We start from the raw sequence: 25,550 nt of genomic DNA on the forward strand, positions 1-25,550 counted from the left end.
CAAAAATCAAATATGCAATTTTGTTCTCAAAATTAGATTTCCCTCCAGTGGTCCCTTTCTCAGTGAATTACACTGCCTTACACTCAACTCCTAAACTAGAAACCTAAGAGCCATTCTATATATTTTTTTTAACTTATAATCTTCTCTCAACCTATGTCAGACCAGCTTCTCTAACCCCTTAGTGAATTGCAGCAACATCTGTCTGGTCATTACCCAGAAACCTAGAAGTCATACCTGTTTTTCCCTTCTCCCTCACCTATCATATCTGTTGTATACTATAAATGCTGGCTTGCTTTCAGACTTGGCAAATAGGACTTCTGCTTCTGGGTAGATCACAGCAGGCAACATTCCCAAGGCAACTAAAATAAATGTATACTGTAATAAACTTATTTTTGAAGCCATCAGATAGCAAGGATTAGATGGACTGAAATTTCAAAGAGAAAGGTCTGTTTCCTAGGTGATCATTAGCCACCACCCCCCAGAAGGGGGGACGGTAACTGCAGACTGAGGAATCAGGCTGGGTTCCAGCAGAGGGACTATCCTGGAAGACATAGAAGAAGTCAGTAGATCTCCTCACAGTCATTTGTGGCTGATGAGTTGGTTTGGAAACTAGAAGAGCCCCAAACAATACAAAGTCAGTTTTCCTCCATTCTCAGGAAGTATATTTAGGAGACCATCAAAAAAAGGCAGAATAAATTCTGAAGTCCTATAATTCAGAGAATCAAGCTCCTAGTAGTAGAATGGACTAGAACAGATACAAATATCAAGACATGCCAGATTTTGAATAGCTTTGGAGTGGTGAGCTGAAAATGTAAGCTTAAAACTTCCTACACCAGAACTTTGAGGCCTGAGGAAAAGAAGACTTTCAACCAAGTGAGAAACCAAAATTGTGCTAAATTAACTTATTTATTTATTCCTTTTTTGAGACTGTCTTGTAGCCTAGCCCAGATTGGCCTTCGGTTCAATCCATTCTTCCATCTAAATGATGGGATTAAAAGTGTACACCATGGAGGCTGGGAATATGGCCTAGTGGTAAAGTGCTTGCCTCATATACTTGAAGCCCTGGGTTCAATTCCTTAGCACCACATGTATGGAAAAAGCCAGAAGTGGCGCTGTGGCTCACGTGGTAGAGTACCATCCTTGAGCAAAAAGAAGACAGGAACAGTGCTCAGGCCCTCAGTCTAAGCCCCAGGACTGGCAAAAAAAAAGTGTGCACCACTACAACCAGCTAGGCTGTTCTACTACTAAGCCTGTTCTACCTATAGCCCTGTTTTCCTTTGTTTATTTTGGGGATACGGTCTTACTTTCCACTTGAGAACATGTCTGAGCCATAATCTGCCTACTTTAGACTTCCCATAGTTGCTAGAATAATAGATACTAGCCTACCACATCCAGTTTCCTTCTGTGGAGATGGAGTTTGGTGGACTTTTCTGCCTAGACTGGCCTCAAACTGGGATCCTCCTGATCTCAGCTTCCCAAGTAGTTAGGATTACAGACATAAGCCACTGGCTTCTGACTTCAATTCTTTTTTTTTTTTTTTTTGGCCAGTCCTGGGCCTTGGACTCAGGGCCTGAGCACCATCCCTGGCTTCTTCCCGCTCAAGGCTAGCATTCTGCCACCTGAGCCACAGCGCCCCTTCTGGCCGTTTTCCATATATGTGGTGCTGGGGGACCGAACCGAGAGCTTCATGTGTAGGAGGCAAGCACTCTTGCCACTAGGCCATATTCCCAGCCCCTCAAATCAATTCTTGATTGGATGGAGATAGGCCAATTCCATTTTCCTATATATCATGTACAGGCAAAGAGGTAGAAGATGTTATCTAGCTTTAGTGTATGTTCAATAAAATGTCAAGCATGCAGAAAAGAATTACTAGATATGCAAAGTTACATTTTTAAAAAGACCAGTAACTAGAGGGAAAAAATAAACATTAGAACCAGACTGAGGTCTACATATTAGAGTTAGAACCTACAACTTAAAAATAACTATCACAGCACTTAATGAATGGCCTGTCCTTCCCCCAGTGCTTCAAAATGCCACACTTACTGAAAATTAAATTTGCAGTTATAAATTTGTTTATAAACTGTTTCTGTGACAAAACCCAAAGGGTTTTAATTATCATGACCTTACAATATCTCATTTTCGAACTCAGTTTCAAGTAACAGAAATTCAGCTCAAATGATGAAAAACCAGGGTGTCTAAAAGCAGATCTTTTATAGGCTGGGTTGTATCCACGGGCTCAGAAGATGTCATCAGTGTTCACATTTCTTCATCTCTCAAACGACTCTCTGCATTAGGTGAACATTATAGTCATTCCTAACCCTTTTGCCAGTTTCATTGAAAAGTTCTGCATTGTTCTTAGATCAACCTAACTGAAGGCTTGCACATCTCTTCAGCCAAAGACAGAAGGCTCTGCTGATTGGCCAGGCCTTTCCCAGTCCTGATGTGACATGATGCTGAGGTGAGCCTCACTTCAGTCAAAAGAACAGTTTCTCCTCTGAAATTTATCAGAAGTAGGAGGAAGGGGCTCTTAAAATGACAGAGTACCTGCCTAGCAAGCACAAGGCCCTGAGTTTAGTTCCCAATACTGCCAATAGGAAAAAAGAGAGAGAGAGAGAGAGAGGCTGGGAATGTGGCTTAGTGGTACCTAGCATTCATGAAGCCCTGGGTTTGATTCCTCAGTACCACATAAATAGAAAAGGCCAGAAGTGGCAATGTAGTTAAAGTAATAGAGTGCTAGCCTAGAGCAAAAGGAGCTCAGAGACAGTGCCAAGGCACTGAGTTCAAGCCCCAGGACTGGCCAAAAAGAAAAAAAGAAACTTTCTTGCGACGAAGTCACAATAGACAATGTATCTTTGCTATCTGTGAATCCAGGTTCCCAAACACACAATCATTATTATTTTGCAAGAATATTTTTACTACATTGTGTACATTTCCCTCATATGAATTTTAGAATTGGCTTGTCAAATTAAAAAAAAAATTGTTAGGTTTTAGGTTGGGATTGTGTTGGATTTATCTATTTATTTAGGGAGACCTGACATCTTTACAATATTAAATTTCTTCATCCAAGCAAAAGATTGTATTGCCATTTATTTAGGGCTTCTTTTTGTTGTGCCAAGTCGCGAAACCACCACCAAGAAGACCACCGAGACTCAGACATTCCAAAATGCAAAAGCAAGGCAAGGCTTTATTTAAGCGAGCTGCGACTCGGGCCTCGTCCTACCCACCGACACAGTGGAGGTTAGGAGGGAGCCCCGAGCGGTGATTAAACAGGGCTTATAAAGGCAAAGAACAAGGTTACAACAATCAGGTGTTCAAGCAAGCAAGATTAGGACACAGGTACAAATCTGATTGGGTCAGGGTTCGATTCTAAAATGGGGTTCACGTGGTAAAATGGGGCTCACGTGATAAAGTGGGGCCTGACTTCAAAGTCTGGCTCTTCACTTTTATGTCCTTAAGTAAAGTTTTATAGTTTTCTTTAGATAGGTCTTCCACATTTCCTGCTAGATTTATTCTAACTTGTAAAGTTTTTTGTTGATACTGTCTGTCAGACATCCCCTTCTCCCTATTCATATCCTGTAATTGATGATTGGAGATGTAAATTAAAGGTAGAATGTTTTTAATTTTTGTATAACTATCGATCCGCACTTCAACATTATTTTGTTGTTATGCTAAGCCCCTTGGAATTTTTAGGCTAAATAACAACATCCGCAAATAGTAATCTTTCTTTCCAATATTTTAGTTCTTATTTTACTTTTATTCAGTTAGTTTATTTTTGCCATTTGTGGGGCTTGGGTGCTGGCCCTGAGCTTTTTGGCTCAAGGCTAGCACTCTACCACTTTGATCCATAACTCTGCTTCTGGTTTTCTGGTGGTTAATTGGAGTTCAGAGTCTTACAGACTTTCCTGCCTGGGCTGGCCTTGAGCCTTGATCCTCAGATCTCATCAACTTGGGTAGCTAGGATTGGAGGCATGAGCTTACTTAATTTTTTTTTCCCGTTTTCCAATCCTAGGACTTGAACTCAGCGCCTGGGCACTGTCTCTGAACATCTTTTTGCCCAAGGCTAGCACTCTCCCACTTGAGCCACAGCACCACTTAGTGTTTTTTGTGTTTATGTGGTACTGAGGAATTGAACCCAGGGCTTCATGCATGCTAGGCAAGCATTCTACCACTAGGCCACACTCCCAACCCACTTTAAAATTTTTATAGCATAGTTAGAACTAATATTGACTACTAATAGACATTTACAACATTTACTAAAGGTTTATGGTACATGCCCTGTTTGAGTTTAAGTAAATTGTTCTATTTTTTTTTTCTTTTGTCGATTGTAAGGCTTGAACTCAGGGCCTGGTCGCTGTCCCTGAGTGTTTTCTACTCAAGGCTAGCACTGTACTGCTTTGAGCCACAGCACCATTTATGTCTTTGTAAACCTTACTGACACAAACCATAAGTATGCTTTGTATTATCTCCATCATTGTTAACTAGCCAGACTTCAGTGGCTCATGACTATAATGCCTAGACTCAGGAGGTTGAGATGTAAGAATTGTGGCTCATGGGGCTGGGAATTTGGCTTAGATAGAGTGCTTGCCTAGGATGCATGAAGCCCTGGGTTCAATTCCTCAGCACCATATCAACAGAAAAAACCAGAAGTGTCACTGTGGCTCAAGTGGTAGAGTGCTAGCCTTGAGCAAAAAGAAGCCAGGGACAGTGGTCAGACCCTGCAAGCCCCAGGACTGGCAAAAAAAAAAAAAAAAAAAAAGAATTGTGGTTCAAACCCAGTCCAGGCAGGAAAGTTTGTGGGACTCTTATCTCCAATAAACTACTCAGAAAAATCCGGAAATGGTGCTGTGGCTCAAGTGGTAGAAAACTAGCCTTGAGCAAAAGAAAAGAAGCTCAGGAACAGTGCCCAGGCCCTGAGTCTAAGCCCCAGTACAAATAAATAAATAAACAAGCAAACAAGTGGCTGGGAGCCAGAAGCTAACTCAGGATGCTGAGATCAGGAGGATTGCAGTTCAAAGCCAGTGTGCACACACGCACAAAAAACAATCCTAAATATTCCATTCATCTCTAAAATAACTAGCATAGAGCTGGGCTGGAGATGTGATGGTATAGCTAGAGAGCTAGCAGTAATCAGGCAAGCTGAGAAAGTGCTAAGTTCCTGAGTTTAAGCCCCCTGAGGGGGGAGGGGGGGAAGCTATCTGAGGGTTGGTGGCATGATTCAAGTGATAGAGTGTGTCTGCCTTGCAAGCACAAAAACTGTTAGGATTTCAAAAAGAATGAAAAGAAAAAAATTAGCTAAAAGAGCTACTTTAACACTCAGTCTTGATCTAAAGAGATCAAACAAGATATTAGAAGTTTTAAACTTCTAATATAACCTCTAATATCCATAACCACTCCTATTAAATGAAAGTGTGAATTAGGCCTTTAAAGTTAGACATCACTAATATTGAATGACACAAGTATAAAATGAAGGATTGTTTTGGGAGGGGAACTAGTGGGAGGAGGGATTATGAAAGGATAAGGTAAAGAGGGGTGAATTTGAGTGAAATACTTCATTCATATGTATGAAAATAGAATAATAAAATCGGTTGAAAATTGTTTGGGGTTTTTTCTTTGATTTTTTAATTTAATTTATTTTATTTTATTTTTTGCCAGTCCTGGGCCTTGGACTCAGGGCCCAAGCACTGTCCTTGGCTTCTTTTTGCTCAAGGCTAGCACTCTGCCACTTGAGCCACAGTGCCACTTCTGGCCATTTCCATATATGTGGTACTGGGGAATTGAACCCAGGGCTTCATGTATATGAGGCAAGCACTTTTGCCACTAGACCATATTCCCAGCCCATGTTTGTTTTTTTTTAATGAGGAGCAAGGAGCTGGTGGCTCACATCCATAATCCTAGCTTTTCAGGAGGCCGAGATCTGATGATCACAGTTCAGAGCCAGCTAGGGCAGAAAAATCTGGGGTACTCTTTTTTTTAAATTTCTTTTTCTGGGGTTCTCTTATCTCCAATTAACCAGCAAAAAGATTGGCGTGGAGGTGATGCTCAGTTGGCCCAGCAAAGAGTTCAAGACCCAGTACCAGTACCAAAAGAAATAATAGTAATAACCAATAGTAAATTAAAAATAAATTTTGAAAATAGGAAGGAGGAATAAGAGTAATAGAGAGGGAAATTTTTCTTTATTTATTACACAAATAGAAATATCATAATAAAATTCTTTTGTGGGCTGGGAATGTGGCTTAGTGGTAGAGTGCTTGCCTAGCATGCATGAAGCCCTGGGTTCGATTCCTCAGCACCACATAAACAGAAAAAGCTGGAAGTGGCACTGTGGCTCAAGTGGTAGAGTGCTAGACTTGAGCAAAAAGAAGCCAGGGACAGTGCTCAGGCCCTGAGTTCAAGCCACAGGACTGGAAAACAAAAACAAACTCTTTTATTCTTTCTGTTTCTTGGGTTTTTTTTGGCCAGTCCTGGACTTGGACTCCAGGCCTGAGCACTGTCCCTGGCTTCTTTTTGCTCAAGGCTAGCACTCTGCCAATTGAGCCACAGCGCCACTTCTGGCCATTTTCTACATACGTGGTGCTGGGGAATCAAACCCAGGGCTTCATGCATACAAGGCAAGCACTCTTGCCACTAAGCCATATTCACAGCCAAACAAACTCTTTTATATAAATAACAAGGGAAAAACATGTTTTCTTGTTAATTTACATTCCTTGAGGAATGTTTAACCAAAATAGTTACTCCTAATGTTTAAAAAAAATTGACAGAGGTCCTCACCCACCTTACAGCTGATAATTTATTAGAGTGTTGTAGGAAATCTTTAACTACTTCATTATCCACCTCACAGCCTTACTGTTTTGATTTTATACTCATTCAAGTGGAATACCTTGTTGTGCCTGAAAGCAAGGAGGTACCTGAAGAGTGGAATTTGTGTCAAAAAGAATACAGTTGCAGAGAGAGAGAGAATATAGGAGCCATTCTGAAGAATTTCCCACTGGCCAAAATTAGAGCACAAAAAAAGTATAATGGTAATGGTTTATAACAATGAATTTTTAAAAGGCCATAGTTATTCTCAAAATATGTATAAAAGTGATAGACAAAGGGGGGAATTTGTCTTTACAAAAGAATGCCAGTCAATAAATTTAGAAGTAGTAGAACTGGAAAATGACCATTTTGTAGTCCCCCATCATGTTATGTGAGCCTATAGTCATCAATATTAGAAGAAAGATTGTTCAGAAACTGGCTGTTCACATGTTCTCAAAGTATGCCACGCAGATATCTCATTGAGTATGGCAGAAAAGAAAGAGATCTAGTAGCTTCCATTAAAGCTTACCTTCATGACCATTGAAGCATTATGAATCTCAAAGGCATACTTAATGAAGCCAGGTGCCAGTGGCTCACACCTGTAGTCCTAACTACTGAAGAGGCTGAGATCTAAGGATCACAGTTCAAAGCCACCTTTGACAAGAAAGTTCATGAGACTCTTTTTTTTTTTTTTTTGGCCAGTCCTGGGCCTTGGACTCAGGGCCTAAGCACTGTCCCTGGCTTCGTCCCGCTCAAGGCTAGCACTCTGCCACTTGAGCCACAGCGCCACTTCTGGCCGTTTTCTGTATATGTGGTGCTGGGGAATCGAACCTAGGGCCTCGGGTATACCGAGGCAGGCACTCTTGCCACTAGGCTATATCCCCAGCCCCTCATGAGACTCTTTATCTCCATTTAACCACCAAAAAAGCCAGAAGTGGAGCTGTGGTTCAAGTATAACCCACTAGTCTTGAGCACAAAAGTTTACATCCTGAGTTCAAATCTCCGGACCCCACCTACACACACACACACACACACTCATCTGGAGATGTGGGGGGAAAACTGGAGAAGTTGTGACCCCTGGTACAATGCTAATGATAATGTGAAATGATGCAGCAGTCACAGAACATGGTATGACTGCTGCTTGAAAGTACAAGATTACCATATGATCCAAAAATCCCACTTCTGGATTTATACTCCCAAGAACTGAAAGCAAAATTTGAATAAATATTTTATTCTCCACATCCAAGCTTCTATCTAATGTGTGATCCAAGAGATGATTCATTGGCCAATGAGTATAAGATGAAGGAGAAAACCCTCTTTCCTCTGGGTAGAAAGCCTGGTCCATGAATCTCTGAAACCACAGATGCTCTCCTCCAGTTGCATTACAGTGTATGCATACCGCATACTCTGGCGTTCTAGGCACATTCTAATTCCAAGTGCAGTGGTTTGGAGTCTTCCTTGAAATAACTAATCTCTATGCCTGTTTCTTTGTTTTCTTCCTTCCTCACACAGACCTGAGGATGAGATGCTTTTAAAGAGGCTGTCTAGAGGTTATTTGGTGGGAAAGGATCCCGATGCTCCTTTTTTCTACAGAAAAGAAGGAAACAAAAAATTCCAGAAGAAGGATTATACAGCAGCTGCAGTACTATATTCTAAGGTAAAAATGCTTTTAGCCCAGCAATTCAACAAGGCATTATTTCTGTAGAAAACAGAACCACATTGTTAAGTTTCATAACCGATGTTATTTCTGTCGATAATTTGTGGATTGAATTTTGAAAGAGTAAGTTGGTAGAATTCTATATTCTGAAACGAAGAATTGTTTATATGTCTTAAATCTTATCAAGGAATTTATATTCCTATATTTCTTCATACACCTTGTAGCTACAGGTGTATTAGCACCTTGTCCTATCATACCATGTATGTAGCTCTCACTGAATTGTTTGCTTTTTTCTTTTTTTGCCAGTCCTAGGGCTTGAACTCAGGGCCTGAGCACTGTCCCTGGCTTCTTTTTGCTCAAGGCTGCACTCTACCACTTGTCCACAGCACCACTTCCGGCTTTTTCTGTATATGTGGTACTGAGGAATCGAACCCAGGGCTTCAAGTATGCAAGGCAAGCACTCCACCACTAGACCACATTCCCAGCCCATGTTTGCCATTTTTGTGTGACTCAATGATAAAAATGATTTAGAGAACAGCTACATTATTTTGTTTTGTTTTGCTTTTGTTCTAGTTCTAGTCCTGGGGTTGAACTCGGGGCCTAGACACTGTCCCAATGGTTTTGTCCTGTACCATTTGAGCCACAGCTCTACTCCCAGCTTTTTGGCGGGTAATTAGACATAAGAGTCTCACAGAGAAGCGCTGGTGGCTCACACCTGTAATCCTAGCTATTCAAGAGGCTGAGTTCTAAGGGTCATGGTTTAAAACCAGCCAGGGCAAGAAAGTCCTTAAGACTCTTATCTCCAATAAACTACTTAAAAAGAGAAGTGATGCTGTGGCTCAAGTGATAGAGCACTATCCTTGAGCACAGAGGCCCGGAGACAGTGCCTAAGCACTGAGTTCAAGCCGGGAGGGGTCGGCAGCGGACAGGAAAATCACAGTCTTTCTTTACCCAGGCTAGCTTCAAACTGTGATCCTCAGCTCTCAACCTCCTGAGTAGCTAGTATTACAGGTGTGAGCCACCAGAGCCCTTCAGAACAGCTAGATTTTTAACCAACCACAGTGTTAGCTTACAACTAAAATAACTTAAGCAAAGTTAGAAAGGGAAATGCCGTTGGTTCAATTTTTTATTTTATTTTATTTTATTTTTTGCCAGTCCTGGCCCTTGAAACTCAGGGCCTGAGCACTGTCTCTGGCTTCTTTTTTGCTCAAGGCTAGCACTCTGCCACTTGAGCCACAGCGCCACTTCTGGCCGTTTTCTGTATATGTGGTGCTGGGGAATTGAACCCATGGCCTCATGTATACGAGGCAAGCTCTCTCGCCACTAGGCCATATCCCCAGCCCCGAATCATGGCTTTTAACAATCTGACAAACTATTATTCTTGTTGTTCTGCTTCCATTGTAGGAACTGGAGCAAGATCTCCTGAGAAAATTCCTCCTATAGCTTTTTTTTTTTTTTTTTTTTTTGTCAGTTGTGGAACTTGAACTGTGTGCCTGGGCATTGTCCCTGAGCTCTTCAGCTCAAAGCTAGTGCTCTACCACTTTGAGCCACGGCACTACTTCTGGCTTTCTGGTGGTTAATTGGAGATAAGAGTCTCACAGACTTTCCTTTCCTGCCTATACTGGCTTTGAACCGAGATCCTCAGATCTCAGCTTCTTGAGTAGCTAGGATTATAGGCATGAGCTATGGATACCTACCTGGTTCTTCTATAGCTTTTTTTTTTTTTTTTTTTTTTTTTTGGCCAGTCCTGGGCCTTGGACTCAGGGCCTGAGCACTGTCCCTGGCTTCTTCCCGCTCAAGGCTAGCACTCTGCCACTTGAGCCACAGCGCCGCTTCTGGCCGTTTTCTGCATATGTGGTGCTGGGGAATCGAACCTAGGGCCTCGTGTATCCGAGGCAGGCACTCTTGCCACTAGGCTATATCCCCAGCCCCTTCTATAGCTTTTTAAGAGATTTATATGGGCCTAAGGTACAAATATTTCAATCCCTGAATCCCTTTCATGTTAAATGAATGAATGTAAGTGGCTGGAGTGCTAGAGTGCTTGCCTAACATACATGAGGCCCTGGGTTTGATCTCCAACGTTAAAGAAAGAAAATAAATAAATTTAGGACTGGAGGCATGACTCATGGTCAAACTCTTGCCTAAGTAAACACAAGGCCTTGAGTTCAAATACCAGTACTACCACACACTTACAAAAATCTATTGGAGTGCTCGCTTCGGCAGCACATATACTAAAATTGGAATAATACAGAGAATATTAGCATGGCCTCTGCACAAGGGTGACATGCAAATTTGTGAAGTGTTCCATCTTTTTATATTTTAAAAAATCTATCAGAAACCATGCATCAGTGGCTTACATCTGTAATCCTAGCAACTCAGTAAGCTAAGATCTGAAGGTTTGGAGCCAACCTAAGCAGAAAATCCAAAAGACTCTTTTTGTTTGTTTGTTTGATGCTGATCCTGAGGCTTGGGCCTGGATACTGTCTGTGAGCTTTTTCTGATCCAGGCTAGTGTTCTACCACTTGAGCCAGAGCTCTAATTCTGGCTTTTTGGTGGTCAATTGGAAATAAGTGTCTCGTGGCATTTCCTTCCCCAGACTGGCTTTGAACTGCAATCCTCAGATCTTAGCCTCCTGAATAGTAACTACGATTACAGGTGTTACCCACCAACACCTGGCCCAGGAGACTCTTATCTTCAGTTAACCAGCAAATACTGGAACTTGGGCTGGGAATATGGCCTAGTGGCAAGAGTGCTTGCCTCATATACATGAAGCCCTGGGTTCGATTCCTCAGCACCGCATATATAGAAAAAGCCAGAAGTGGCACTTTGGCTCAAGTGGCAGAGTGCTAGCCTTGAACAAAAAGAAGCCAGGGACAGTGCTCAGTGCTCAGTGGACCTGAGTCCAAGGCCCAGGACTGGCAAAAAAAAAAACCCAAAAAACAAAAAAAAAACCCTGGAACTTGGAGGCATGACTCAAGTAATAGAACACTTGCCTTGCAAACATGGACCCTGAGTTCGAATAGCAATGCCACCAAAAATAGTATAACTTTGAAGAATATACTCTGAATCTTTAATAAGCCTATGCTCAAGATTTGAAATTAATTTTCCCAAAACTGTCAGACCTGTAACAACAGTGTCTCCAGCTGATAAAAGCCCTGCTTTATAGTGGCATAAGAGTATTGAGTGGAGGGGCTGGGGATATAGCCTAGTGGCAAGAGTGCCTGCTTCGGATACACGAGGCCCTAGGTTCGATTCCCCAGCACCACATATACAGAAAACGGCCAGAAGTGGCGCTGTGGCCCAAGTGGCAGAGTGCTAGCCTTGAGCGGGAAGAAGCCAGGGACAGTGCTCAGGCCCTGAGTCCAAGGCCCAGGACTGGCCAAAAAAAGAAAAGAAAAGAAAGAGTATTGAGTGGAATAATGTAAGTATTAGTGATTACTGAAGGATTAAAATCTATTAGATGTAATGATCCAGTGATAAATGGCTTAATAGTCCTTTTTAGAACTAATCTCTTCAACTCTATACGTGTTCATCATAAATGAGAGCACATAGAAAGTTGTTTAGGAAAACAAGTAAAATACAAAGTGAAATCAGACCAAAAAAAGTAAGATTTGGGCTAGGAGTGTGGCTTAGTGGTAGAGGGCTTGCCTAGCATGCACGAAGTCCTGGGTTCAATTCCTCAGTACCACATACACAGAAAAAGCCAGAAATGGTGCTGTGGCTCAAGTGGTAGAGTACCAGCCTTGAACAAAAAGAAGCTCAGGGACAGTGCTCACACCCTGAGTTCAAGCCCCAGGACTGGCAAAAAAACAACAACAACAGGGCCAAGTTTTTCTCTTTATGTGATGGAAGATGTACTTCCTATTTCATGGAGCAGGTAGCTCAGTGATTATGATACGTTGCAATTTTATAGAGAGCTGCTGTTTTCTTTTTTAAAAAAATACTTGTTTTTTTTCTCTGTAAAAGTAATAAATATTACTTTGGAAAATAAAGAGTAAAAACAAGGTCATAACCAGCGATAAACACTGTTAACATTTTTGCTTATACCCATCCAACCAGACTTTTTCCTCTGAAAATATGTTTTTCTTCTACAAAATTGGGATAATGCTGCACTTACTGTTCTGTAACCTGCCTTTTTTGCCCTCAATAATTTACTGTGCCCATTTTCTCATGTTATTAAATTTTCTACCACAATGTGATTTTCTACAGCTGGCATAGTGTTCCATTACAGAAAAGAAGTGCACTCAATTTAACATCTAATGTTAGCGTGTTGTTTGGTATCATAATGCTGTAACAAGCATCTCTCTATGTAAATGTTTGTATACAACTGATTGTTTCCTCAGGATAAATTCATAGAAGCATGGAAAGGTAGTTGCAGGGTCAGAAGGAATATAATTTTTAAGGCTTTTGGAACTTGATGCTGAATTGTTCTCCAGGAAAGAACTAGTTAACATCTCTTTTGATGGAGTATGAGAATATTTATTTCTCTGTATCCTGAGCAATACTAGTTATTATAGTTTCATTATTATTATAGCTATTTTTGAAGAAGTATGTTCACATAGTTAAATTTAAAAGTTACAAGAATATACAGTACAGTCTACTTCTCCTGCCCTGTAGTTATCTTATTTTCCATCCCCATAATGTAGCATCATTAAATGTACTGTATCTCATGCATATATAAGTGAATAAAATATAGCCAAGCACAGTGATGCTCACCTATAGTCCCAGCTACTTGGGAGACTGAGGCAAGATGGTCATGTGAGTCCAGGAGTTGGAGAACAGTTTGAACAACATAACAAGACCCTCTCTCTTAATAAATAAATAACAAGTCTAGAGGTATAGCTCAGTGGTAGAACATAAGACCTTGGATTCAGTTCCCAGTACCACAAATAATCTTAGCAGAAATGTTTTTATTTTGCCCAAATATTTTGCCCAAAACATACTGCTCAGTAGCATATATTTGATAGTTAATAATAGTTTGAAGGCCTTTTCACATCAGTACATAAGGAGCTTCCTCTTTTTTTATGGTTACATGGTATTTCATTAAATACATGTGTTATTTATTTAACCAGATTACTGTAGATGATCATTTGTTTCCTGTCTTTTGTTCTTTCTAACTAGTTTTATGAGAAACTTTGCATATATTATTTTGTATATGTCTATAAAGAAAATGATTATAAGATAAATTCCTAGAAGAATTGCTAGATTGATGAAGATTTTATTTTATTTTTATTTTTTGGCCAGTCCTGGGGCTTGGACTCAGGGCCTGAGCACTGTCCCTGGCTTCTTTTTTTTTTTTTTCTCAAGGCTAGCACTCTGCCACTTGAGCCACAGCGCCACTTCTGGCCATTTTCTGTATATGTGGTGCTGGGGAATCGAACCCAGGGCCTCATGTATATGAGGCAGGCACTCTTGCCACTAGGCCATATCCCCAGCCCCCTGATAAAGATTTTATATATATGCATATATATACTAGGAATGTAGTATATAACATTTTATAGGTTGAGCGCATTGGGTCCTTAACAGTCCCCCCACCAAAAAAAATATCAATAAATCAATATATATTGCTAACTTGTCTTTCCTAGTCATTAGACTTTTAGTACTGGAACTGGAGCTTGAACTCAGGGCCTAGGTGGTGTCCCTTTGGTTTTTCACTCAAGGCTGGCATTCCACCTTTTGAACCACACCTCCACTTCTGACTTTTTGGTTGTTTGTTAATTGGAGATAAAAGTCTCAGGGACTTTACTGCCTAGGCTTGCTTTGAACCTCGATCTTCAGATCTCAGCCTCTTGAATAACTAGGATTACAGGTGCCAAGCTCATCAGATCACAACATAGAGAGAATGCCTATTATCCCATTCCACTACCAAGTCAAGGTGCCCTCAGTTTAATTTGTCTTGCCAAACTGATGGGTGAAAAAGTGGCATCTCAGCAATTTGATTTTCACTTTGTTGCTTATGAATGAAGTTCAGCATTTTCTCATACATTTAAGAGCTATTTGTATTCCCTACTCCTGTAGTCCTTTCTGCTCAGAAGGCTAAGATCTGAGGATAATCATTTAAAGCCAGCCCCAGCAGTAAAATCTGTGTGACTCATCTCCAATTAACTACCAAAAAAACAGGAGTAGAGCTTTGGCTCAAGTGATAGAGCACTAGCCTTGAACAGAAAAGCTCAGGGACAGTACCCAGACTTTGACATTTATGTGCCCCAGTACTAGAACACAACAACAAAATCTCTAGACTCAGAGTCATAGAGACAGAGAGAAGACAGAGACCTTGACAGAGATACTTCTCTGAATAAAGTTCTCCACACTTACCCTCCATTGTTCTGGACTTCATTTCTGAGAGAAGGACCTGAAAAGGCTGTATAGGGTCAGTACTAGCGGTAGAGCTGTAACACCAGCAGGCACTGTCTGCTGCTGAACTGCAACACCAAGTAGACATTGCCTGCTACAGGGCTGTTACCCTAGTGTTCTCTATCAGCTACAGAGACAGAAGGATAGTAGCATGAATGGATTCTGCCCACTGATAGCATCAGCAGAAGAAAATTCTGTATGAATATCATCTTTATGGTTACTATTTATCCTTGCCAAATTTGATGAGAGAATAAATTCCTTTCTTGCTTTCCTTTTCATATATTTGGCTATCCATATATGAATTGACTACTGGTTTTCCAAATAGTGAATTTCTATTTGTGGCAGTCATCTCTCTCTCTTTTTTTTTTTTTTTTTTGGGCCAGTCCTAGGGCTTGACCTTGGGTCCTAAGCACTGTCCCTGGCTTCATTTTGCTCAAAGCTAGCACTCTGCCACTTGAGCCACAGTACTACTTCTGGCCTTTTCTATATATGTGGTGCTGAGGAATCAAACCTAGGACTTCATGTATGTGAGGCAAACACTCTTGCCACTAGGCCATATTCCCAGCCCTCATCACTTTTTTTTTTTAACTTTTGCTTTTTTCAGTGCTAGGGGTTTGAACCGAGGATTCTGCCATTAAACTATACCCCTCTGAAAAGCTTGCATGCCCTGTGTTACATGGAAATTTTTCCTGGCAGGTATTTATCTCAGTAATGTATAGTTTAAGCTGTGCCATAATCAACATGAGAATGTTGAGTCATATTTATGTCCTCACTTGATCTCTACTGCTTTGCTGTGTTACAAATGTGACTAAAGTGGCCTGAGCATAAATGCTCAGTGGCTTCCTAATTTTATTCAGTCTTTAGTTGTAGAGCCCCTATTATCTCAATGGACTACTTCAGAGGTGTTAGTTTCCATTTTTATCTTAACCAGGTCTTTGTTTTGCAGGGAGTTTCAAATTCAAGGCCTAACACAGAGGACATTTCACTGTGCTATGCCAATCGCTCTGCAGCCCTGTTCCACCTTGGTCAATATGAAGTGAGTATCAGGGTGTCATGCCTGGGGCTTCACTGGAGGACAAGGCCTTCTCTCTGCTTCTCCCTCACAACACAAACCAGCTGTGATTGGCTGAACTGAAAACACACTGATAGACACCCTAACTTGTCCTTCCTCTTGATTCATTTCCCTGTCACAGGTAACCCTTCAGAGTGTTATTGTTTGACAAGAAAAAGCTATGGCTACCCCCCTCTCCACCCCTGGCATGGAATATATCCAGTAAATGTCTAGTTCTCCATGTTGCCTCAGCTGTAGATATTGCTAATAAGGCTTAGGGTTCCAAGTATGTCCAGAATATCTACTTGTTCATTTGTTTCTCTTATTACATATAGCATGTGTAAGATGATCCCTCTCATGTAGATCACCCTCAAAAAACTTTGCATGTAAGGAAGTGAGAGGTGCCTGTGGATCCCGTGAGTTAGACTTTCTGCAAGTGACTTCTCAACACCTAGATGTAGCAGAGATACTGAGAACTTAGCCAGTATTCAAAAAAAGAAGTGACCCAAATCAGATTTACATATTAAGAAAATACCTGTGAAGCCTCTCAAGTTTGTAAAATAGAGGCCAACGGACCATTTCTAAAATGCCATTTTATATATCCAATTCAGAGTCCACAGAAATTCAAATTGTACCCTAGTGTTGAAGACTGTTTGAAGGAGTCACATAACTCACACTTCCCTACAGACTATAAAAGAGCAAGAATCTAACTGTAGGTGCAAAGCAAGTAAGTACTAGATGACTGAAGGCAGAGATTAGAAGTTACAGAATGTTTAATACATCATAACGTACTTGTATTGATTGTTTCTGCTTTCCTTCTTATAATGATGCCCATTTATGGAGCACATACTTTATTCCAGGTACTTCTTTCAGCACTTGGATTGTTTTGGTGGACTGAACTCAGATTGTTGAGCTTGCTGCAAGCACTCCACCACTTTTAATTTCTCCCTACTCTGGTTTGCTTATAATTTGTTTTTCGGATGGTATCTCAAATCTTTGCCCAGGCCATCCTTGGACCTCACTCCTCCTATACCACACCCTGCCCTTCCTTTGAGTACATTAGATTTATTACTTTTATTTCAAACTGCAACTGAGCTTTTATTTCAACCTGGTGAAGTATTATCATCCCTGTTTTTTAGATGAGAAAACTAAATACTGAGAAATTGTTTGCATAAGGCCATGCATCTGATACAATACATAATCAGTATTTAAATGCAGGTTTGTTTGACTTCAAAGTCTGTCCTCTTAAAACTTTTTTCTTTTTTTTTTATGCTCGAAGGTTTTTTGGATTTTTTTTGGCCAGTCCTGGGGCTCGGACTCAGGGCCTGAGCACTGTCCCTGGTTTCTTTTTGCTCAAGGTTAGCACTCTGCCACTTGAGCCACAGCGCCACTTCTGGCCGTTTTCTGTATATGTGGTGCTGGGGAATTGAACCCAGTGCCTCATGTATACGAGGCAAGCACTCTTGCCACTAGGCCATATCCCCAGCCCCTTAAAACTTTTTTCTATCTATACTTCTGTAAGACTTTTTTCCCTGAACAGTGGGAATAGTTAATAGGAACAATTAGATAAAACATCTTCAACAAGTATTACTAATCATTCCATTAAAAGATCACACAGGCCAGCATGGGGGGCTCACACCTATAATCCTAGCTACTCAGGAGGCTGAGATCTGAGGATCGAGTTTCAAAGCCAGTCCTGGGCAGGGAAGTCTGTAAGACTCTTCAATTTAACCACCAGAAAACCAGAAGTAGCACTGTGGCTCAAGTGATAGAGTGCTTGCATTGAGCTGAAGAGCTCAGGGACAAGAGCCCAGGCCCAGAGTTCAAGCCCCACAACTGACAAAAAAAAAAAAAAAAAAATCACACAAGCTGTGAGAATGAAGTTAAGTGGTTATAGTAGCTGCTTAGCATGATCATGTGCTTGGGCCTCATTAGCATGTGAGACCCTAAATTCAATCCCCAGAAACCACTCCTCCAAATATATATTACAGAGTAGAATACAATTTTTTTTAAAACAAATAATTCCACTTTTTTTTTTTTTTGCAGAACTTTGCTTGCTAGGCAGTGGCTAGGCAAGTGCTTTACCACTTGAGACAATACTATAGCACTTTTTTACTGTAGTTATTTTTCAGACATGGTCTCCCATTTTTGTCAGAGACTTTGATCCTCCTATCCTCAGTCTCTCACATATCTGAAACCTGCTGCATGCCACAGATCTTACTTATTAATTGAGGTGTGATCTTGCTACCTTTTTGTCTATGTTGGCCTTAAACTGTGATCCTCCTGGCCTCTCGGCCTTCTATGTAGCTGGGATTCTAAGTGTGAACCACTAAATGCCCCTACTCTAATCCTAAACATGTTTTATTTTGTTTTGTTTTTTTGCCAGTCTTGGGCCTGGGCACTGTCCCTAAGCTTCTTTTGCTGAAGGCTAGAACTCTACCACTTGAGCCACAGCTCCACTTCCAGCTTTTCCTGTTTATGTGGTGCTAAGGAATCGAACCCAGAGCTTTATGCATGCTAGGCAGGCACTTTACTGCTAGGCCACATTCCCAACCCATCCTAAACATTCTTACAGAATTTTTTTTTTTTTTGGCAGTACTATTTGAAGTGAAGACTTCATGCTAGTAAGCATGCTACCACTTGAGCCACTATTCCACTCCTTTTTGTTTGTTTGGGTCAGCCCTGGGACTTGAATTCAGGGCCTGCTACTATCCCTGAACATTTATTTGTAGTCAATGGTAGCATTCTACCACTGTGAGTCACAGCTCTGTTTCTGGCTTTTTAGTAGTTAATTGGCGATGAGAATCTTACATGCTTTCCTGCCCAGGCTGGCTTCAAACCTCAGTGTTCAGATCTTAGATCCCTGAGTAGCTAGGATTACAGGAGTGAGCCATTGGTGCCTAGCTGTTTTCAAGATAGAGTGTCTTTTTATACCCTGGCTGGCCTGGACTGTAATCTTCCTATTTGTGCTTCCCCTTGTTGCTGTAATGACATATTATCACATCCAAGCTTTTGATTCTAATGGAATCTCATGAACTTTCATGCCCAGGCTGGCCTTGAACCACAATCTCTTTATTTCTTTCTCTCAAAGAGCTAGGATTACAGGCTTGAACCTCTCTGTGCTTGGCTTCCTTTTGAAATATTTTCAGTAGGAACCAGCAGTCATCTTGGAATTTCCTTTCTGTATTCAGACTTGTCTTGAAGACATCATCAGAGCACAGATGCATGGATATCCAGAAAGACTGCAACCTAAAATGATGCTGCGAAAGGCAGAATGCCTAGTGACCGTGGGAAGACTTCAAGAGGCAAGCCAGACCATCAGTGATCTTGAAAGGAACTTCTCTGCTAAGCCAATCAAAGAAGTTGCTCTCTGTCAAATTCTGCAAAGAAACATCCTTCATCTGAAAATGAAGTTACAAGAAAAGAAGAATCTCCCAGAAACCTTCCCAGCAGCTCTCACCAAAGCCTTTGAAGATATTCACCTGAAGGAAGAGAACAAACAAATTTCTGGTGCCTCATCATCCATCAGCTTATGTTCAGACCCTTTAAAAGGTCGCTATCTGGTAGCCACAAAAGACATTCTCCCAGGAGAGCTCCTGGTGAAGGAGGACGCTTTTGTGAGTGTCCTTAACCCAGGAGAAATGCTACTATTGCATCACAGCCTACAGAGCAAGTGGGATACTAGAATTACCAATGGGGACCTCTACTGTCATCGATGCTTGAAGCACACCTTGGCCACAGTGCCCTGCAATGGCTGTAACTATGCCAAATATTGCAGCCAGGAGTGCATGCAGCAGGCCTGGGAACGCTACCATAGCACAGAGTGTGCTCTAGGGGGACTGCTTCTCACGCTGGGTGTCTTCTGCCATATTGCCCTGAGATTGACTCTTTTGGCTAGATTTGAAGATGTTGACAACATGCTAAAGAAGCTTTGTGATGAAATTAGTAACAAGGATCTCTATTCACCTGAAAGCCAGAATATGGACAAGACACACAATTACAACCAATGGGAGTGTGAAGAAAAAGATGGACAAGTTGAAGACCCAATCTCCGGATGCAGTATTAATGGGAAATATGAGAATAATTACAATGCTGTCTTCAACCTTTTGCCCCATACTGAAAACCATAGTCCAGAGCACAAATTCCTCTGTGCTCTCAGTATCTCTATACTGTGCAAACAGCTCAAAGCCACCAGCTTGCAGGCCCTCACCACAGGCCTGCCATCCTCCAAGCCCAAAGTAGCAATGACCCCTGGATTGTGTGCAGACCAGAATATGTGGGGAATAGCCATGCTGCGACATATGTTACAGCTGCAGTGCAATGCTCAGGCCATCACCACCATCCAGCAGACAGGTAAAAAACAAACCTAGTTCTGCCTTACAGTAGAGCTTTCTGTGTGGCTAGTGTTAGCAGAACTAGAAAGGAAAACAGTAGCATTCCAACCGTCTGTGATATAATGAGAAAGCACAGCTGTTTTGGATAATTATGTCATTGAGAATCTCTGTGACTTGAAAGTCATTTCGTTTTGCCTCAATTTTCTCATCTGTAAAATGCATAGTTCCCTGTAGTTTAATTTTTCCTTCTTTTCTGTGTGCCAGTACTGGGTCTAGAACTCAAGCTCCGTCCCTTAGCTAAATTTGTACAAGGCTGCTGTACTACCTCTTGAGCCACAGCTCTTCTTCTGGCTTTTTTGGTGGTTAATTGGAGATCAGAGTCTCACAAACTTTCCCACTGGCTTTGACACTGGACTCTCAGATCTCAGCCTCCTGAGTAGCTAGGATCACAGGAATGAGCCAACAGCTTCCAGCCCTCTCACTTAACTTTACAGTTGTGTTTGTAAAAAAAAAAAAATCCTTTAAAAGTTAAAAATAAGCCAGGTGCCAGTAGCTCACACCATTATAATCCTAGCCACTCAGAAGGCTGAGATCTGAGGATCCAGGTTTAAAGCCAGCCTGGGCAGGAAAGACCATGAGACTCTTACCTCCAATAAACTACCAAAAACCTAGAAGCAGAGCTGTAGCTCAAGTGGTAGAGCACTATCCTTGAGCAAAATAACCTCAGGGACAGTGCCCAAGCCTTTTGTTCAAGCCCTAGGACCAGTGCGCGCGTGCGCGCGCACACACACACACACACACACACACACACACAGAGTTAAAAATGAATTTACTGAGTTTATATTTGGGAGGATAGGGGGTCATATGCATGTGTATGCAGTGATCCTAGAGCTTGAACTCAGGGCCTGGGAGCTGCTGTCATAAGGCTTTTTTTTTTTTCCTAGTCCTGTGGCTTGAACTCAGGGGTCTGGGCTCTGTCCCTAAGCCTCTCTGTGCTCAAGGCTAGCGCTCTACCACTTGAGCCACAGCACCACTAAGCCACATTCCTAGCCCCCCCCCCCAAGGCTTTTTTGTTGTTGGTGTTGTTCAAGACTAGCACTTTACCAGTTGAGGCATAGTTCTTCGAGCTTTTTGTTTTATTAATTGGAGATAAGAGTCTCAGAGACTTTCCTGCCCAGGCTGGCTTTGAACTACAATCCTCAGATTTCACTCTGTTGAGTAACTAGGATTACAAGCATGAGCCACTGCTGCCCAGCTTGAAATTTTTTTATGAGAATGGAAAACATCCAATTAAATAACAATAGCAAGTTTTTCACAAAAATACATGCATAGGAATCAGAAAAGATTAAATAGTTTTCTCCTTAGGAAGAGCAGAAATAGTCGTAGAAGGCTGTATAGTTGAGTAAGGCACCCTACACTTAAAATTCAGTCAGCTGCTTTCTGAATGTTCTCTTCCTAATTGACAAGTTTTTCCCATTTTTTTCTTACTTTCTAAGAGCAGTCCTGCCCAGCACTGTTTTTACACTGTACTATCTATGTATTGGCCACTGTTCATATGGCCTGTCTTTAGGTGAAGTGGCCAAACATTCAAAGGCCACCTCTGTGTGCAGACCAGCCAGCCATCCCTGCTTTCTTGAACTGGGTTCTAGAATCATAATGCCTTTTGATTCTACCAGTTTATTATACTTTCCTAATTTCTCTAGTTAACTCTACTGAAAGGGAGCATACTAAACCTAGGATTCATGGACTGAACCAAACAAACTTAGCTCTTCAGATCCTTCACATGATGTCACCTAGAATTTATCAGCCTTTCTGTGTATTTTTATGTTTAATCTTAATTCAGCTGCCAAGTTCTATGGCATATTAAGTGTCTCACTGGAGATATGTTTGGACATGATCTTCTTCCTGAAGCACATGCGATATCCACAAACACCACAGCCTGGTTGCACACTTCTCCTGAAGCACATATCAAGTTAGGCTGTTTTCTTCTCTGACTTTTTTTTCCTTCTTTGAACCATTTCTCCCAGTAGAAGCCAAAATACAAAAAGAAAACAAAAAAACTGAATGGTGATGAATTCTGAAAGTGACAATATGAATGATTGCCACTTCTTTGAACTTTTCTTTTTTTTAAATTAAGAACACTATTCACACACTGGTAATATTATACTAGTAAATTTTGAAATGGGTTATGTATTTTACACATCATTCTAGGGAAGAAACTTTCTTATAAAACAGCTCATGAGTAGAGGAGAATAAGAGAGAACAATAGAGGAAGTGAATTTGACCAAAGTATATTATACTCATATATGTAAATAATGCAGTGAAACCCTTTTGTGCAGTTAATATATGCTAATGAAAAACTAGCTCACAGAACAAAATACAGTGAAAAAAGTCTGTAATAGTAAATATAAATGGTCTAAACTCACCTGTTAAAGAGTTCTTCAGAGCTGATTACAGTGTCTCATGCCTGTAATCCCACCTACTCAGGACAGAGATTAGGACTGGGGTTTAAGGATAGCTGAGGCAAAAAGAATGAGATCCTATATGAAAAATAACCTAAAACTAAAAGGTTTAAGGATAAAGCACCAGCCCTGCAAGCATAAGATCAAACCCCGGTTCTGCACCCTACAAAAAAAAAAAAAGTGCTTGGGCTGGGGATATGGCCTAGTGGCGAGAGAGCTTGCCTCGTATACGTGAGGCCCAGCACCACATATACAGAAAATGGCCAGAAGTGGGGCTGTGGCTCAAGTGGCAGAGTGCTTGCCTTGAGCAAAAAGGAAGCTAGGGACAGTGCTCAGGCCCTGAGTCCAAGGCCCAGGACTGGCCAAAAAAAAAGACAAAAAAGTGCTTTAGAATAGGCCAGAAAATTAAACTCTCAACTGTATTCCATTTACAAAATAACTTATTAGCAAAATAACATGAGGTTTGGGGCAAGACATATCAGAAACCATAAGTAAATCAAAGTATTAATGTGAAATAATGAAACCCAAGGTTAGATATCCTATGATAGTAATTAAAAACACATTTTATGCTGGTCACTGGTGGCTCAAATCTATAATCCTAGCTAATAAGGAGGCTGAGTTCTGAGGATGGTGATTCAAGGCCAGTCAGGGCAGGAAAAGCCATAAAACTCTTATCTCCAATTAGCCACCAGAGGGCTGGGAATATGGCCTAGTGGCAAGAGCGCTTGCCTCCTACACATGAAGCTCTCGGTTCGATTCCCCAGCACCACATATATGGAAAATGGCCAGAAGGGGCGCTGTGGCTCAGGTGGCAGAGTGCTAGCCTTGAGCAGAAAGAAGCCAGGGATGGTGCTCAGGCCCTGAGTCCAAGGCCCAGGACTGGCCAACAAAAAAAGAAAACCAGAAGTGAAGCTGTGGCTCAAAGTACACTAGCCTTGAGCAAAAAAGCTCAGGGACTGCACTCAGGCTCTGAGTTGAAGCCTCATGACTGATAAACAAGCCTCATGACTGATAAACAAACACAATTTATTTTAGGAAGGAGGCTTTTCACCCTGGAATATATTATCAAATCTGGCTCTCAGAAACATAGGGATTGTATCTATAAAACAAAAAACAGTTAAGCATGCAGGGTGGAGCTTGGCAAAAACTCAATTGTGTGAAAATGTAATATATCTCTGACTTTGATTTAGCATATGAAGCATCTAGAAACCAAGACAACATAGTAAGCTAGATTTTTAGTAGATGTCTCCATCTATCAAAGCTTGTATCCATAGATTGGAAGTCACAAACACTTTCTATACTGGGCCAGATAGGATCTAATGGAGGTTTTGCAGGCCACATGGGCTCTGTTGCATTAAATATAGCATGAAAAAAAAACACAAAAAAACCACAGACAATTCACCATTGAGCAAGCATGGCAGAGCTGCAGTAAAACTTTACTGAAATTTAAATTTTTGTAATTAGTATGTTTGTGTGTGTGTCCTGGGCTTAAACTCAGGGCCTGGGCGCTATTCTTCAGTTTTTGTGATCACTTTACCACTTGAGCCACAACTTAACTTCCAGCTTGCTTGCTTGCTTGCTTTCTGGTGGTGGTGGTTAATTAGAGATAGGAGTTTAATGGATTTTCCTGCCCAGGCTGTCTTTGAACCACAATCCTAAACTCTCAGCTTCCTGAATAACTGGGATTATAGATGTGAGCCACTGGCACCCAGCTAAGTGTTCGTAATTTTTCACCAATGAAAATTATTCTCCTGGGTTATCTATAACCACTTCAAAGTATAATAAACACTGTTAGAGGACTGGGAATGTGGCTTAGTGGTAGAGTGCTTGCCTAGCATGCATGAAGCCCTAGGTTCGATTCCTCAGCATCACATATATAGAAAAAGCCAGAAGTGGCACTGAGGCTCAAGTGGTAAGTGCTAGCCTTGAGCAAAAAGAGCTCAAGGACAGTGCCCAGGCCCTGAGTTCAAGCCCCAGGACTGGCAAAAAAAAAAAAAAAAAAACCACCATAAATTCAGACTGGGCACTGGTAGTTCACACTTGTAAGACTGCTACTCAGGAAGATTGTGTTTTGAGGCCAGCTAAGGCATTAAGTTTACAGGCTCTATCTCAACCAATAGCTGGGTGCAGTGGGGCATGTCTGTCTTCCCAGCTACTCAGGAAGCCAATATCAGGAGAATCTTGGTTCTAGGCCAGCCATAACAAAATGCTGATGAGACTGAATGTCAATAGAGGAAGCCTATGGTGGTGTGCACCACAGTGAGAAGCGTAAATAGGAGAGTTGTGGTCTAGCAGACCTGGCAAAAAAGCAAGACCCTATTCTCAAAATTAACTATAGGCAAATAGGCTGGAGGTCTGATTCAAGCCTGCCTGGCAAGTACTCTACCTGAGTTCAAACTCAGTTTTTTAACATTTTGAAATTTAAATCATAGGAGCTGGGAATATGGCCTAGTGGTAAAGTGCTTGCCTCGCATACATGAAGCCCCGGGTTCGATTTCTCAGCACCACATGTATAGAAAAGGCCAGAAGTGGCACTGTGGCTCAAGTGGTAGAGTGCTAGCCTTGAGCAAAAGGAAGCCAGGGACAGTGCTCAGGCCCTGAGTTCAAGCCCCAGGACTGGCAAAAGGAAAAAAAGAAAAAAATTAAATCATAAACTACTCAGAGAAATATAAGTAAACATTTATATAGTCTTGGAATGGATAGGCTTCTTAAACTACAGGATAGGCTGGGTATGTGGCTTATTGGTAGAGTGCTTGCCTCACATGCATGAAGCCCTGGGTTTGATTCCTCAGAACCACATGAACAGAAAAGGCCAGAAGTGGCGCTGTGGCTCAAGTGGCAGAGTACTAGCCTTGTGCAAAAAGAAGCCAGGGACAGTGCTCAGGTTCTGAGTTCAA

At 41.4% G+C, this 25,550-nt stretch overlaps 1 protein-coding gene, 1 long non-coding RNA gene and 1 other non-coding gene across 7 annotated transcripts in view; 2 read left to right on the plus strand and 1 right to left on the minus strand.

Annotated features, from left to right (window-relative positions):
• Smyd4 (SET and MYND domain containing 4) overlaps nt 1-25,550 on the plus strand; it is a 46,096-nt gene that overhangs the window by 4,382 nt on the left and 16,164 nt on the right. For all 5 annotated transcript variants that reach the window (XM_048365229.1, XM_048365231.1, XM_048365232.1 and 2 more), the window contains exons 3-5: nt 8,308-8,452; nt 15,753-15,842; nt 19,049-20,210. In XM_048365229.1, the coding sequence (XP_048221186.1) occupies nt 8,308-8,452; nt 15,753-15,842; nt 19,049-20,210 (1,397 nt within the window). The remainder of the gene's footprint in view (nt 1-8,307; nt 8,453-15,752; nt 15,843-19,048; nt 20,211-25,550) is intronic.
• On the minus strand, nt 10,646-22,424 carry LOC125365270. Its single transcript, XR_007213679.1, has 3 exons — nt 22,412-22,424; nt 19,436-19,438; nt 10,646-10,760 (listed from the first exon to the last, which is right to left on the minus strand). It is a non-coding gene; the product is annotated as an uncharacterized LOC125365270 (long non-coding RNA).
• Nucleotides 10,660-10,766, plus strand: LOC125366653. Its single transcript, XR_007213940.1, has one exon. It is a non-coding gene; the product is annotated as a U6 spliceosomal RNA (small nuclear RNA).

The sequence above is a fragment of the Perognathus longimembris genome, chromosome 17 (assembly GCF_023159225.1).
Source record: "Perognathus longimembris pacificus isolate PPM17 chromosome 17, ASM2315922v1, whole genome shotgun sequence".
Lineage (NCBI taxonomy): Eukaryota > Metazoa > Chordata > Mammalia > Rodentia > Heteromyidae > Perognathus > Perognathus longimembris.